Consider the following 16,587-nt stretch of genomic DNA (forward strand, 5'->3'; position numbering starts at 1 on the left):
GTAGTTTATTAATTTACCACTGAATCAAGCAGTGCTGTTGACACTATTTACTGCTGGTGACATTTATAGATTTTTTTAAATCACCATTAACACCATTTTTTTTAGGTGGTAATCAAACACTTGTTCAAAAATAATTATGTTACATTATATTATTATAATTGTGCCATCCACATCACCATTCCTATACTTCATTTTAATCAATTCAATTCAAAGATGGTAAATAAAACGTGGAAACAAAAATATAATAAAACATCATAAGAGGTCTATGCAATTTTGTGCAATATTTATGGTTCCAATGGAAGTACACTGGAAACAGTTTCAACCCTCCCCAATCTGGTCAGTCATGGTATTTCTAATTTTATTTAAACATTAATATGAAAAGCTTGATTGGATGTTATATTAAACAAAATAACCTGTTGATTCAGATGAAGCCAGCTCTGTCAACATTCATTAATATGTTCCCAAATATGCGTCCTGTAAATCCTGTATTTTACACAGATAATGTATGATAGTGATTTCACTCCTGAAGCTCATTTCTAATTGGTTAAACTGACGGTGTTACGACACTGTTTTCGTTTCCAACAGCTCCAAAATCAATCGGAGAACAGTACTTGGTGTCTCCTACCTCCACATTTTCCGCTCTCTGTCCATTTGTAGGAAGAAATGTATAAAATCCCCCTTTACTTTCCTCAGGAGTGCCAGTCAATGCATGTGCGCTCTCGCGCGTGTGTGAGTGAGGTGTCAATCAAAGCGGCGGCTTCTCTTTCATCTCTATAGTCAGTCAGAGATCAGGGGGAGGAGTACAGCACTACACTCTCTCCAGCCCAACATTACTCTCAGTCTCTGCTGAGCGCATTTCTGAAGAGGGACACCTTTATACCCAAGAAACCAAACGGGAATGACACACAGCATCTGAACTCGAGTACTTTTTTTTTTTAACTGTCAAAACCGTCCTGCGTTCAACTATAACTTCTAACTTTTGCTTTTAAAAACACCACAGGAGTCGTACTTTAACTTGTGAAGCACTCCGCGTCGCTATATTGGATTCTCGAGTGTTGCACCGGTCGCGGGAAGCGCTAACGCGCGTGTTTGGAGGTGAAAGTATACGGGGGTTTTCTGTCGCACGCGTTCGCTTTCCGGGCGTTTGTAGGGTGAGGAGGACTTTCAATCACCCGAGAAATGCCGCAGTTGTCAGGTGGAGGAGGCGGCGGGGACCCGGAGCTCTGCGCCACCGATGAAATGATCCCGTTCAAAGATGAGGGAGACCCGCAGAAGGAGCAGATCTTCGCGGAGATCAGCCACTCTGAGGAGGAGGGAGACTTAGCGGAGATCAAGTCATCTCTGGTCAACGAGACAGAAATCAGTCCTAACAGTCACGACGTGAGTACGCCTCAAACGCACGTGAAGGTCCTGTGCAATCTCCGTCAAACTTCATGTGTCCTATTGTTGGGAAGTTGGGATTTGTTTTCAAAATGAAGAGTCGTGTTGATATTTTAACCTCTGTTCTGTGAGTGTGTGTGTGCGCGTGTGTGGTTTAAATGGTAGAGCTACACGTGTTAAAGTCAACAAACTCATTTGGACTCCACAGTCCTTATTTAAGCGAGAAAAAGGACTAAAAGAGCCAGGATGACCAGTAGTTGCTTTAAACATCACAGAAATTATAGCTTTCCATATTTTTAGTTTTTCCGGATTTGTATTCATTCAACCATTTAACTTTTTTTAAACCCACAGTCGTAATTTAATTGTCAAAGAAGGCTGTGTTAATCAATATTTTTATTTTATTGATCACAAAGACATTAGCATTTAAATAGTTTTTATTTGAAATTTGAGATTATATTATTTATTATGTTTGAGATTATATTTATTCAGTTTATTCAACAATTCATGTTATTAAAAAATGAATATAAACAGTTATTGAAATATAAAACAGTTATTAAAAAGAATGTAAATAAAATTTTGCAATGCTGCTACTTCTACTACCAATAGCAAAGTTACATTTTGTTGTTGTTGTTGTTATGATTATTGCAATTTTTGAGATTATTAATTGTTTAGGAAAGTCTGCCAGATAATGGGTGCAATATGCACATATTTTAATATTTCTGAAACAGCTTATTATGCCTCGGATTGGTTTATTGTTGTATTCTTTTACAATTATCCACAACAATGCTATATGCTTTTTTAATTAATGTATTAATATAAATTTTTAATATGCATTAAAATCAGCACATGCCGTTTATGGTGGCGACAACGTTATTTGCCTGTTCTTATATAAATTGCATATTGCATGCAATTTCACACAAAGGAAATAGGAAACAATTATTTCAATGAAACAAAATGGAAGTCTATATCCATCTGAATTTTGTGAAGCAGTTGACAGATGTGTGTGCTGGTGTAAATTCGTTTGTTTATTTTTTTGTGTTTCTCTGATCATGTGTGTTTCTTCCATTACTACCTGGTCCTGTGAATCAAGTGAACTGAACTAAAGAATAAAAAGATTTAAAGCTTTTATTTTTAATTAAATATATTTCCTCCTGGCATCAACAGCATGCAGGGTTATAGCTTGACATGAGAAAGAACAAACTGATGGGCTAAATGTTAATTGGGAAGGCAGTGCAGATCCCTCACTCTGCTGGAAGGCACCCAGAGGGAGCTGAACTCCAAATGCAGTTTATTTCCCGGCACTTCTGATTCATAATGCGGAGCGAACAAGAATAGTAACGAAGCCTTTCTTTTTCCTTCCTCAAGATACCGCATTTGTGGTCAGACTCCACAGCAGAGAGAAAATGACTGAGTTAATCAATGTATAAAAATGCAAGATATATTTTCCTTATTGATGCTTTCTGCTAAAAATATGATAAACGCATACCTTATTTTGTCAGCTTTGGTTTTAGGATTAAACAATTTTTTTCTTCAGAAAGCAGGAAATGCTGGAAAATGAAAGAAATAACGTTGCACGTTAGCAATTAAGCTGTTAATATCTCTCTCCTACATTTTTGAACAGGCAGCTAGACAGTCCCAAATAACACCAGACTCTTATCATGAGAAGCACATGGACCATCTGGATGATGGTAAGTCATATGGCTTGGGAAAAAATGTGTAATATTATTAAATCCTTGATTTGGTGTAACTTCGTTTTTTTTTTCTTAACAGCATGCTTTACAAAATCATAACATTTTCATTCACTTATGTTAAAACATACACTTGCAAAGAAATCCATTTATTTATATATATATTTTCTTTTAAAAATGTATTACAGTTCTAATGCATAACAGATTTAGTTTTTTTCTACATATGCCTGTAATTATTTAGATTTGTTGTTTTAATTAATTGATTCTGAAGGCTTTGTGAAGGGAATTTCTCAGCCCACAGTCTGTTTGGTGTCGACACGTAATGATACGTGTCAGGGAAGAGCCCCATCTTCCTCTGATACGCTGCCCTCCAAACACACCGTCTGAGACGCTATTGTCAAGAGCAGCATGTTGCTGTGATGGCCCGGAGTTCATTTGATCTCTGTTTACACCCGGGTCTTTTTTACGCCGCGCTGGGTTCACAGTGAAGTGACTTGATTGTCTTTTCCTGCAGATCAATGATTAAGCCCGTAGTATAGTTTTCTTTTCTGTCCACATAACATTGCCATTTTAATATCAGTCTTTTGTTGTTGTTTTTCATTTTATTCAAATGATTATTTATTATGATCATTGAAAAAATTGTGCCTCAATTTGTGACATTCTGGTATTTTTCAGCTTTTTTTTTTTTCTAATATAGTAGTTTATTAATTTACCACTGAATCAAGCAGTGCTGTTGACACTATTTACTGCTGGTGACATTTATAGATTTTTTTAAATCACCATTAACACCATTTTTTTTAGGTGGTAATCAAACACTTGTTCAAAAATAATTATGTTACATTATATTATTATAATTGTGCCATCCACATCACCATTCCTATACTTCATTTTAATCAATTCAATTCAAAGATGGTAAATAAAACGTGGAAACAAAAATATAATAAAACATCATAAGAGGTCTATGCAATTTTGTGCAATATTTATGGTTCCAATGGAAGTACACTGGAAACAGTTTCAACCCTCCCCAATCTGGTCAGTCATGGTATTTCTAATTTTATTTAAACATTAATATGAAAAGCTTGATTGGATGTTATATTAAACAAAATAACCTGTTGATTCAGATGAAGCCAGCTCTGTCAACATTCATTAATATGTTCCCAAATATGCGTCCTGTAAATCCTGTATTTTACACAGATAATGTATGATAGTGATTTCACTCCTGAAGCTCATTTCTAATTGGTTAAACTGACGGTGTTACGACACTGTTTTCGTTTCCAACAGCTCCAAAATCAATCGGAGAACAGTACTTGGTGTCTCCTACCTCCACATTTTCCGCTCTCTGTCCATTTGTAGGAAGAAATGTATAAAATCCCCCTTTACTTTCCTCAGGAGTGCCAGTCAATGCATGTGCGCTCTCGCGCGTGTGTGAGTGAGGTGTCAATCAAAGCGGCGGCTTCTCTTTCATCTCTATAGTCAGTCAGAGATCAGGGGGAGGAGTACAGCACTACACTCTCTCCAGCCCAACATTACTCTCAGTCTCTGCTGAGCGCATTTCTGAAGAGGGACACCTTTATACCCAAGAAACCAAACGGGAATGACACACAGCATCTGAACTCGAGTACTTTTTTTTTTTAACTGTCAAAACCGTCCTGCGTTCAACTATAACTTCTAACTTTTGCTTTTAAAAACACCACAGGAGTCGTACTTTAACTTGTGAAGCACTCCGCGTCGCTATATTGGATTCTCGAGTGTTGCACCGGTCGCGGGAAGCGCTAACGCGCGTGTTTGGAGGTGAAAGTATACGGGGGTTTTCTGTCGCACGCGTTCGCTTTCCGGGCGTTTGTAGGGTGAGGAGGACTTTCAATCACCCGAGAAATGCCGCAGTTGTCAGGTGGAGGAGGCGGCGGGGACCCGGAGCTCTGCGCCACCGATGAAATGATCCCGTTCAAAGATGAGGGAGACCCGCAGAAGGAGCAGATCTTCGCGGAGATCAGCCACTCTGAGGAGGAGGGAGACTTAGCGGAGATCAAGTCATCTCTGGTCAACGAGACAGAAATCAGTCCTAACAGTCACGACGTGAGTACGCCTCAAACGCACGTGAAGGTCCTGTGCAATCTCCGTCAAACTTCATGTGTCCTATTGTTGGGAAGTTGGGATTTGTTTTCAAAATGAAGAGTCCTGTTGATATTTTAACCTCTGTTCTGTGAGTGTGTGTGTGTGTGTGTGTGCGCGTGTGTGGTTTAAATGGTAGAGCTACACGTGTTAAAGTCAACAAACTCATTTGGACTCCACAGTCCTTATTTAAGCGAGAAAAAGGACTAAAAGAGCCAGGATGACCAGTAGTTGCTTTAAACATCACAGAAATTATAGCTTTCCATATTTTTAGTTTTTCCGGATTTGTATTCATTCAACCATTTAACTTTTTTTAAACCCACAGTCGTAATTTAATTGTCAAAGAAGGCTGTGTTAATCAATATTTTTATTTTATTGATCACAAAGACATTAGCATTTAAATAGTTTTTATTTGAAATTTGAGATTATATTATTTATTATGTTTGAGATTATATTTATTCAGTTTATTCAACAATTCATGTTATTAAAAAATGAATATAAACAGTTATTGAAATATAAAACAGTTATTAAAAAGAATGTAAATAAAATTTTGCAATGCTGCTACTTCTACTACCAATAGCAAAGTTACATTTTGTTGTTGTTGTTGTTATGATTATTGCAATTTTTGAGATTATTAATTGTTTAGGAAAGTCTGCCAGATAATGGGTGCAATATGCACATATTTTAATATTTCTGAAACAGCTTATTATGCCTCGGATTGGTTTATTGTTGTATTCTTTTACAATTATCCACAACAATGCTATATGCTTTTTTAATTAATGTATTAATATAAATTTTTAATATGCATTAAAATCAGCACATGCCGTTTATGGTGGCGACAACGTTATTTGCCTGTTCTTATATAAATTGCATATTGCATGCAATTTCACACAAAGGAAATAGGAAACAATTATTTCAATGAAACAAAATGGAAGTCTATATCCATCTGAATTTTGTGAAGCAGTTGACAGATGTGTGTGCTGGTGTAAATTCGTTTGTTTATTTTTTTGTGTTTCTCTGATCATGTGTGTTTCTTCCATTACTACCTGGTCCTGTGAATCAAGTGAACTGAACTAAAGAATAAAAAGATTTAAAGCTTTTATTTTTAATTAAATATATTTCCTCCTGGCATCAACAGCATGCAGGGTTATAGCTTGACATGAGAAAGAACAAACTGATGGGCTAAATGTTAATTGGGAAGGCAGTGCAGATCCCTCACTCTGCTGGAAGGCACCCAGAGGGAGCTGAACTCCAAATGCAGTTTATTTCCCGGCACTTCTGATTCATAATGCGGAGCGAACAAGAATAGTAACGAAGCCTTTCTTTTTCCTTCCTCAAGATACCGCATTTGTGGTCAGACTCCACAGCAGAGAGAAAATGACTGAGTTAATCAATGTATAAAAATGCAAGATATATTTTCCTTATTGATGCTTTCTGCTAAAAATATGATAAACGCATACCTTATTTTGTCAGCTTTGGTTTTAGGATTAAACAATTTTTTTCTTCAGAAAGCAGGAAATGCTGGAAAATGAAAGAAATAACGTTGCACGTTAGCAATTAAGCTGTTAATATCTCTCTCCTACATTTTTGAACAGGCAGCTAGACAGTCCCAAATAACACCAGACTCTTATCATGAGAAGCACAGGGACCATCTGGATGATGGTAAGTCGTATGTTTTGGGGAAAAATGTGTAATATTATTAATGTGTGGTGTAAATGCTTAAAACAGCATGCTTCTACAAAATCATCAAATTTTCATTCACTTATGTTAAACTATACATTTGCAAAGAAAGCAATTTTTTTAAATATATATTCTCTTTTAAAAAAAAGTCTTACAGTTCTAATGCATAACAGATTTTATTTTTATTTGATTTGATTGATTGTTTCTGATGGCTTTGTGAAGGGAATTTCTCAGCCCACAGTCTGTTTGGTGTCGACACGTAATGACACGTGTCAGGGAAGAGCCCCATCTTCCTCTGATACGCTGCCCTCCAAACACACCGTCTGAGACGCTATTGTCAAGAGCAGGATGCTGTGATGGCCCGTAGTTCATTTGATCTCTGTTTGCACCCTGGTCTTTTTTACTCCGGGAAGGGTGCTGGGGTCACAGTGAAGTGACTTGATTGTCTTTTCCACTTTGTTCTCCGCTTGCTGTGAATTAGGATGCAAATTTTCAGCTAAACACTTCAGTGGCCTCAAAACGGCTCCCCTGTTTTAGATACTGCTAGGAACTGCTTGGTTTCCTGTTTAGCTCTTGCATTTTTAAAAATGTGACATTTGGTCAGGAAGTTCATTTTGATTCATTTAATTGCCGCTAAAAATTCAAGACTCGAGAACTTTGACTAGACCGCATAAAACATTTATTAACAAAATGCATTTTAACCATGCCTTTCATTTAAACTGCATAGCATTTCATAGAGAATATATGGGAAATCTTATTAATTCAAGCTGATTTATTTTATTCTCTTAACAGGTAAGCATCAAGACATGTACAGCAAAGGCCACCCGTACCCCAGTTACCCAGGATACATCATGATGACCAATATGAACAATGAACCCTACATGAACAACGGCTCTCTCTCACCTCCCATTCCCAGAATGGTGAGTGTTATCCCGTGCTGTTCGCTCCCGAGCTCTCACTGTCCACCAGTGACATTTTTTTTTGGGGGGGGTTAAAAAAAATATGGTGGATACGCTAGCAGCTGTCCATCCTAATTCTGTTTGGTAGTTTTTGTGTGGTTAAGACTCCCTGTTTGGCAGTTGACTGGTGCCTGGAAGTGATGGCCGCTGCAGGCTGTCTGTGAGCCCGATGAGAGACAGGGCTTTCTCCGCTGAGCTCATCTCATCCATTGTTTGCACAGCTCTGAATTCAGCTCCTTTATCAGTCTGCGGCCGTGCGATTATGGTTTGGTTTCGCCGCTGTGGTGACGGACAGCAAACAGAAGATGATGCAGCAGTTGACCTGTAGTTGATCTAAGCATTTGGGATAAATGGTTCTGACTTTGTTAACATTTTTATTGTTTAGTTCTTTTTAAGCAGTTTTACTTAAGCATATACATTGTTACTAAACAAGATGTGGTTTAGCAGTTTATTGACAATTGGGTCAGCAATGTAGTCACTGGAACATCTGTGTGAATCCTTTGTGGTTTAAAGCCATCGCTTGGAAGGTACAAAACAAAAATCCACAAATAATAGCAGAATTTTTCATACCGATGCAAAGATTTTGCAGAGGGGTTGCAGAAATAATTGGCAACTTACCCGAATTTTGCCTTTTTTTCCTCTCGGTGTGCAATAAAATCCCAATCATGGCAGATCCATTTCCTCAGCCTCCACTGTCTGTTGTCTCTCTCTCCTTTGCGGTGGCTCAAATATTCAGACACCGTATCTCTAAGGTCTGGGATCGGTTTTCAGCAAGATCAAAGGCATCTTATCCCCCCCACCCCTTCATTCCCCTGAAGTTTGGATTGATTTCCATTGGCCATACCATTCCAGTGCCTGAACTCCCACCCAGTCATGAAGAAGACAATTTTGTAGTGGTCAGCAGATTTTTTTGGGGGTATTGCTACCTGGTGAAATGCCAATCATATGAGTACAATGTTCTCCAGCACCCCCCAACAGTAGTGGATATTGGCATTGGTGCTTAGTGATCCATGAAAGCTTTACATGTTGCTCTAATCTGATGGACGACATCTGGAAATGGCATCCAGGGCTCCTTTGAGATGACTAACTTGGGGTCAGCAGATAATGTTTCCAGGTAAACATTGGGGCTGCATTGTCTCTCGTGCCTGTAGCTTTGAAGTTGTGATATTTTAACATTCGTATGAAATGGCGAATTGGGAATTAAGACAACCTAGGCATTTCCTCCTTTTGAAATGATTTCCCTCGCGCTGGGGTGTTTCATGTAGTTCCGCTTAATCAGTTAATCGCCCCTTTTAATCAGTTGGAGAGAAGAATGGGGTGATGGGGTCCTGGATTTAATTGAATTGTATAATCTGTTCTCCATCCCCTCTCTTTCATTTCTTCTTAATTTGGATTATTTAAAGTTTGAACACAAAGCTTCATCTCACTAAAAGTTTTTGAGATGTTACATGTTTGACCTGTGACCCATAAATTATTTGAAATGTTTAAATGTCCTCAGATTTTCCAGAATTTTCTGATCTGAAGGCTTTTTCATTCCAAATGTGTTACAAAACAAATAGCGAAAAGGAAAATGAGTGGTATACTCACACAAAGAGTAAACAAATATTTGTTATAGTTAAACGAAAACCAAATTTACCTAGGTATAATAGATGGGATTTTCAGGCCCCGTCCACACGGAGACACGTTTAGCTGTATACGCATACATTTTGTATTGTATAGGTGTTTCGTCCACACGGATTCAGCGTTTTGGGAGAGTGAAACCGATATTTTTTTAAACCGGGTCCCAGAGTGGATAAATCTGAAAACGCCGCCCTTGCGTTTTCGTGTGGACAGCGAATCTGTATATTTTCTGAAACGATGACGTCATCAGCCCACGTCTCGATCCTAGTCAGACACCGCTACGTCACGTAACGGCAACAAAAAACATGAACAAACACCGAACAATTGTCTTTTTATTAACTAACATTAACACAGATTAATAAATGTATTGTTCCATGTTCGTTTGTATACTTCACGCAAGGTTTATGCACATAGTCCAAGTCTTCTTCTCTGTTTTTAGTGTATCTCTGTGGCAGAATTGCAGCACCACATGCTGGTCTGGCATGTATTTTACATCGTTTTGTGTCGGTTTCGTGGTTTCGTGTGGACGCAGATATTTCTTGAGACGAGGGGAAAAAAAAGATCAGATAGGGAAAGCTCTGGCTTCGTGTGGACGTAGCCTCAATGACAACCAAATTTACTCCAGTATAGTGGTTTGTGTAACGCACTTTTTGGTTTTACCGTAGATTTTGGATATTTGGTTGTGAAGTTGTTATCAGCAGATATTACTTACTCATCAAAGAATACAAATTTTATCATCGGAAAACATTGCAAATAGCATTTGTTTTATTCTAATTTTTTGTTTTTGACAAGATGTGCATATTCATGTTCAGTGTGCAAAATTCTCAGAGAAGAGCATTTGCGAATTTAGAAAAAAAAATTAATATATGAAAAATGTTTAAATATGGACGAACCTCTACTGTAATACATGTGCTGGAGCTGCTGGTGGGGCAACTTCAGTCCTTGTGCCGTTTTCCTCCCCCATCCTGATTGGCCTCTGGCAGTGGAGCTTGGGAAGGACCGACCCAAGATACACACTCACACTCAGCCTGCTTTGATGTGGGATGTGACGGATCTCTCAGTGTGGACATGCCGTGGAATCACAAACGCCCCCAAACCCTGGCTTTACCTAAAGAGATTTCACACAGCTGGATCTTCTACTCTCAATCTGTCCATTTCTGCACCATTCAAAGAAACTACATTTCCCAGCAGCCCTTGTGTGTGGTTTTTGTAACAATATTTATGGACCACATTTTTATTGCGTTTTAATAGTTTTCAGTATTATTGTTCTTTACATTTATAATATGCATTTCTAAATTCACCCATATGCCTCCCTGGTGCTCTTAGCACATACTTTAGACGCGTATCATATCGTCTTTTGATGAAGGCAAGCAAAGCGCACCGCCACCACACATGGGTGATAAGGGGCAAACAAGTAGCCGTATCATCTGCTGAGCAGGTCTGAACACCAGCACGGCCTAGACCTCGCAGATTTCGGCAGCCTACGGCCCCTTTGAAGTCCACTGGTACAGACCCAGGGTTTTGGAACAGAGGCCCATTGATACGGTGTTTACATCGGCCGGTTACCACAGCCATATTGAATCCATGTGTTGGATGTACAAAACAAAAAGGCTGGCAGTGTTATTAGGTGATTTTTGAAAGGTTTGCCTCCATGGGGCATTTCACCCCCCCTGAAATATTACTGTCAAACGACCCACTGAAATATGTTAATTGAAACGTCATTATAGGAGACTCCACAAACTCTGATATTCTAGAGGGATTGTCCAAATCAAATTGCTTTTGTGTGTATTCAAGCAGTGCAGTTATGTTTATTTATCTTAGCTCTGCTAGTCCCATTTGCCTACACACACACATATATGCTATATATATGTCCATTCAGATTTTTATGCATTTAGCAGATGTGATATAACAAAAATATTCATATTATGCAATGTCAGGTTTATTAGACAACCATATATATCCTATATATACTACAAATTGTTATTTTTGGACAATGAGCGTTATTTCTTGACCTTTTAATGCTCCGCTATTATGCAAACCAGCGGTAGCACCTGCTGAGATGATCATGAGGGCACATGCAAGTGAAGTGCCACGTTGTGTTTTGTCTTTGCGCCACAGTTGTCATCACTTTTTCTGCATGTTATGTCTCCAGGCCCGGCTGTGACCTCCATTACCCTCCAGCAGCCTTTTTAAGCCCTGCTTGCTTTTGAAAATAGTAGCTGATGCTCTCGTCTCAGTTTTGTTTGTTTTTCATTTGCACTTATTTATTGATGTTTTTTACTCCTTTTCATTTCATGTTTGTTGCTTCATTTTGTGTATTCTCATTCCCAGTGTCAGTTGAAGCTTGTTTAGTCTCGGATGACCCGAAATCCCCATGTTTTTCTAATTTTACAATTGTTTGTTTGAGAAGCAACATTAGATGCAAGTCAGTAACCCTCTTCTATCAAATCACGCTAATTGGATAACTGTTGGAGATTGCGTAGTATTGGTAGTTTTTGTGTTGTAGCAGCGTGTAGAAACACCAAGTTGAGCGACTTGTCAAACAGTCGTCATCTCAAGAGAAATTCGTCAGTGACAGTGATTGGAACCGCATTGTTAGAATGCATGCATGCATCTCTGAACTTCATTTGCACTGCTTTTTACTGATCAATAGAGGCTTTGTGCCACTAGGTTCACTTTTTTCATATTTTTCTGAAGCTCATTATTATTATTTTTATTTTTTTTTGCCGGGCTGTTTGTGTGTGTGTGTGTGTGGCAGTAAAGGAGCTTCACATGCTCCGTGGATCAGACACCACTGAAATATTCATGCTCCCTGGTGTAGGAGTTTGGTAAAGGGTTTCTCGGAGTTACAGTACAAAAGATGGCTTGCTACCAGGCTTTATTAGCAAGGCTGTTTAATGGATGTATAGATGCAGCCATTTCCCCCCCCCCCCCCTTTACTCACTCACTCCCTCTCTTTGTGTTGCACATCAAACCATCCCTCTGCCTCCGAATTCTCAGACTCTTTCTATTTCTCATAGTCAGTCAGTCAACTCATGTTTGCACCGGACGGGAGGGGAGGGCTTTACTATCAGCTCTTTTTGTGTGGTCTTGGCCATAAAAAACACCCTGTTCTTTGAATGTGAAAAGAGCCTGTCTTTAATTTTTGGGAAACTCATAAAAGTTTTTCGCTCCTTTTATATCTGCCGCAGAATTGAAAACAAATGCTTCCTTTTTTCATCCGCCTTTGAACTGGCCAATTATGGAGTTGTGAAAATGAAAATCACCCTGTCAATCTCTCTTGCTCCCTCTCCTCCTTTTTTACTCCTTTTTTTACCCAGCTTTTTCATTTTAACTTCGCTCTCTTTGATTTCTCTCCTTCGCTCCCTTGCTTTTGTCTTTTTTTTCTGTCTTCCCTTCTCACTCATTTGTGTTGAAGGTGTGCGTGTGTGTGTTGGGGGGGATCAGTGATGTCAAAGTCAAAACCGAGAGCATTAAGAAAACTGGTGAAATGCAATCCAGCTGTAATCCGACATGATGCTGGAAAAAGGGGGCTGTGGAGCAGAGAGCTGCGGCGTATTCCCAGGGTGCACAACTGCTCGCGGCCTTGGCTTTGATCTCTTCAAAGCCTTCTGCCTCCTACTAGATGAAGAGTCTTGGCTTCGTTTCATGAGCGCTGGAGAGAGAGAGAGAGAGAGAAAAGGGGAGGGTGAGCGAGGGATGGTGTGGGGAATTAGAGGGGGTTGTTGTGCATAGAAACTGATGAGGATGGGGGGGAATGCGAATGGAGATGAGAAACATAGAAAAAAAGTGACAAAGATACACTGAAAGAGGGCGGCAGGAAGTTAAAGGTGTCCTTTTGCCCTATTCAGGCCAAAATCAATCAGATTGTGGGAGTAATTACATGTAATTCAGCACAAGTCTCAGAGGGTTTGGTTACCTGAGGGACTCTGACCCCAGAAACGGAGCCGAGGCCGGGAAGGGAAGGGAGGGCCGGCGGAGGGAGGGAGGTGTTGAAAAGCAGGCTGCCTTGTTGCCGTCCAGCAGAGCAGAAAATGGGAGCACAATGCAGTGATTACCCTTGCAGATGTCCCCATATTTATGTCGGCGATGTTTTGGTGGCGTGGGCGGTGGGATTGTTACAGAGCTAACGAGGCCCAGCTATTGTAGTGGAGCGTGTGCACGTTTCTGCCCCCTCCGCAACCCCAACACACCCACCCCCAGCCTCCATGCTTTCCCACATTAGACTGTAACGGGGCAGCTATCCCGCCCCTGGAGGTGTCCAATTTGTGAAAAATACACTTGATTATGTTGATGGCAACAGAAACACATTATCCTATGGATGGAGCTTTTCAGTGACTGATGGAGCGGGGTGTTCCGCAGCCAGTGTGACTGCAATATATAGGCTACATAATATCATTTTATAAGGACAAATGAGATATGCAAAAAAATTGCTAAAAAAAAGTATGCATGCATGTTTATAATATGTCAATTTATATAAACATCAATAAAATATATAAAAATTAGTTTCATTAGTTAAAAAAAACAATTTTTTTTGTTAATTGCTGAAATTAAATGTTGTACATGTATGTTTATAATATATCATTTTAAATGAAAAAATGTATATATATATATATATATATATATATAATTTATTTTTTTGTTAGTTACATTTTTATACAAGTTATTTACAAACATTATTTTATATATTATATACATGGTTATATATCTGCATCTGATTGATTTTTATCTGTCAGAAATCTATTGGTTCATGAAGTTTGTGTTACGTTGTAGGAAGTAGGCTTGCCGCGATAGACGGTGCTGACGGGGAAAGCGAGGAATAGAGGGAACGCCCCGGGATTACCGGTGTTGTCACACCTCGATTAACCAGTGGGAAAATTTCCTCACCATCACAACCCTAGTAGGAAGACGGTTGAAAAATAAGAGAGATTTGTAAAGTCAGCAAAAGAAGAAAGTCATTTTAGAAATAGAGCAAGTTTTTACATTTTGATAAAGGATTACGATATATATATATATATATAAACACTACCATTCAAAAGTTTGCTGTCAGTAAGATTTTTAGAGGAATTATTTTATTTTATTTAGCAAGGGTTAATAAAACATTTAAATGATCAAAAATAACAATAAAGACATTTAGAATGTTTTCTATTCATCAAAGAATGTGAAGTGATTTCCATAATAATAATAAGCAGCACAACTGTTTTCGACATTTATAATAATAAGACATGTTTCATAAGCAGCAAATCAGCATATTAGAATGATTTCTGAAGGATCATGTGACACTGAAGACTGGAGTAATCGCAGGAATAAATTACATTTAAAATATATTCAAATAGAAAAATGATTAAATACACAATATTGCTGTTTTTACTCTATTTTGAATCAAATAAATGCAGCCTTGAGGATAAAAATATACTATTACATGCTAAATATATACTATATAACACGCCGTTCTTTTTATTTTTTTCACCATGTTTATAAACTTATGTTCACACTAAGATACGGTTTACACAAACTACATAAACCATTACCAGTGCCCCTCATGTCAGCCTATTGTTAGGTTCATCAGACAAATTGACTGCTCTGCCCCTTTGATCTGATCTTTCATCTCTGAGTCTGGCCTTCTGCATTACTGTTCCTGATCTCCACAGACCTGCATTGTGATGTTTTTTTCCCTATCACTAATTGATTTGAACCCGTGTGGAGTGTTCATTTATTACTGAAGGGCCCTTCACAAATGTATAGAGCCTCTGATATGAGACTGTGTCCAAATACACTATACGTCCAAATACGTCTTTTCTGTATTTGTAGGACATCTGCTATTATTCACCCCCCTATTTTGTTGTATGATATGCTCTCTCTTTCTCAAACTCATTTTGGGTGCTGATGTGAGACCTGAGATGAGTAGCACTTTGTTTACTTTCCTCAGTTGTTTGATGCTGGATGATGAAACCTATAAAAATACTCCGCAAGACTGAATTTGCTCGTCTTTGCCTTTGTGCCTCATACCAACTCCTCTCAACCGCTGGTTATTAACAGCACCTGTGCCTCCCAAAGGATGTGCATAGGTAATAATACAATTCAATTTACAGATGCTGATGCTGGGCCTTTGAATGCTAACAGTAAAATGTCTGGAGTTTGTTTCTCATGATCTTAAAAACTTTTGATCTGAAGCCTTCTGCTTAAATGCTTAAAATGTTTTTGTAGATACATGTCTAGCTGACGTGAAATACCTTTGGGAAGTTATCAACCTGTGGAATGTGACATACTGTACTTCATCTAAACAGTATTTTAGAATTAGAAACTTTTGTAATTCTATTGAAGTTAGTTTTTATGACATCTTATTAATTGAAACACTACGCTGTAAAAAAAATGGTGTAGAAACCATTTTAATTTAGAAATTGCTAGTTAATTTCACAGTGAAGTAACACATTAAATTAAATCTGACATTTTGAAGTAAAAAAACTGAAATAGTATTTTCTTGTAAAACATACTCCAGTAATCTCCAAAATACTCAATAAAATAAAATATTTTTTGTCACTGTACATGGAGTTTGTACTGTTAGTTATAAAGCAATTTCTCACACCATATAAAATGATCCAGTGAAGGCAAAAAGTGATTTAAAAACACTGAAACATCAAGAAATGTTGACCAGTTATAGGACCTAAGATTGACTCCTATGCAAACAAAATCTTGATATATTTAAGTTATATAACAAAATATATTGAAAAAAAAATTGTTGCTACAGAAGTGTTATAAAGTGTGATAGTTTTGATGACTCACTATTATTCCAAATTGTACAGGTGTGTTTGAACGCTTGGTAGTATGTCGTGGACTGGCTGTGTGTAGAATCATAAAGATAGGTGGAAGCAATTGATACGTTGGTGAGATTTGAAGATGGGCTGAAAAATCTTGACAGGGAAGTTGAAGCTATATTTCAAATGATCTAGCATGTAAGCATTTTATATAAACACAAATGTGTTAAAATATCTCATCTGTTGTTGACCTCAGGGCTGTTATTGACGCAAACAACCATAGTAAGGTGTCAATAAAAGACTGAAAAAGGGTTTTCCACAAATTTCCAGTGGACAAAAAGGGCTTTTTTCACCAAAAGTCTTTAGTTGCATAATAGCTACAAATCATGAGTT

The 16,587-nt window shown here is 38.2% G+C and overlaps 2 protein-coding genes across 3 annotated transcripts in view; both read left to right on the forward strand.

Annotated features, from left to right (window-relative positions):
• Positions 1–458: 458 nt before the first annotated feature.
• LOC107684309 (lymphoid enhancer-binding factor 1-like) lies at positions 459–3,455 on the forward strand. The gene is made up of 3 exons (XM_016480543.1): positions 459–1,380; positions 3,002–3,068; positions 3,340–3,455. Exons 1-3 carry the CDS (start codon positions 1,180–1,182, stop codon positions 3,453–3,455), a joined length of 384 nt encoding a protein of 127 aa, XP_016336029.1. The 5' UTR covers positions 459–1,179.
• Positions 3,456–4,232: 777 nt separating this feature from the next.
• The window catches only part of LOC107684275 (lymphoid enhancer-binding factor 1-like), a 36,681-nt gene continuing 24,326 nt past the window's right edge, over positions 4,233–16,587 (forward strand). Inside the window, exons 1-3 of one of the 2 annotated variants that reach the window (XM_016480504.1) lie at positions 4,233–5,144; positions 6,776–6,842; positions 7,653–7,780. In XM_016480504.1, coding sequence (XP_016335990.1) covers positions 4,944–5,144; positions 6,776–6,842; positions 7,653–7,780 — 396 coding nt within the window. In that variant the 5' untranslated portion in view covers positions 4,233–4,943. The remainder of the gene's footprint in view (positions 5,145–6,775; positions 6,843–7,652; positions 7,781–16,587) is intronic. The other variant, XM_016480506.1, reaches the window with a different exon arrangement.

This window comes from Sinocyclocheilus anshuiensis, unplaced genomic scaffold (genome assembly GCF_001515605.1).
Source record: "Sinocyclocheilus anshuiensis isolate Anshui unplaced genomic scaffold, SAMN03320099.WGS_v1.1 scaffold1371, whole genome shotgun sequence".
Lineage (NCBI taxonomy): Eukaryota > Metazoa > Chordata > Actinopteri > Cypriniformes > Cyprinidae > Sinocyclocheilus > Sinocyclocheilus anshuiensis.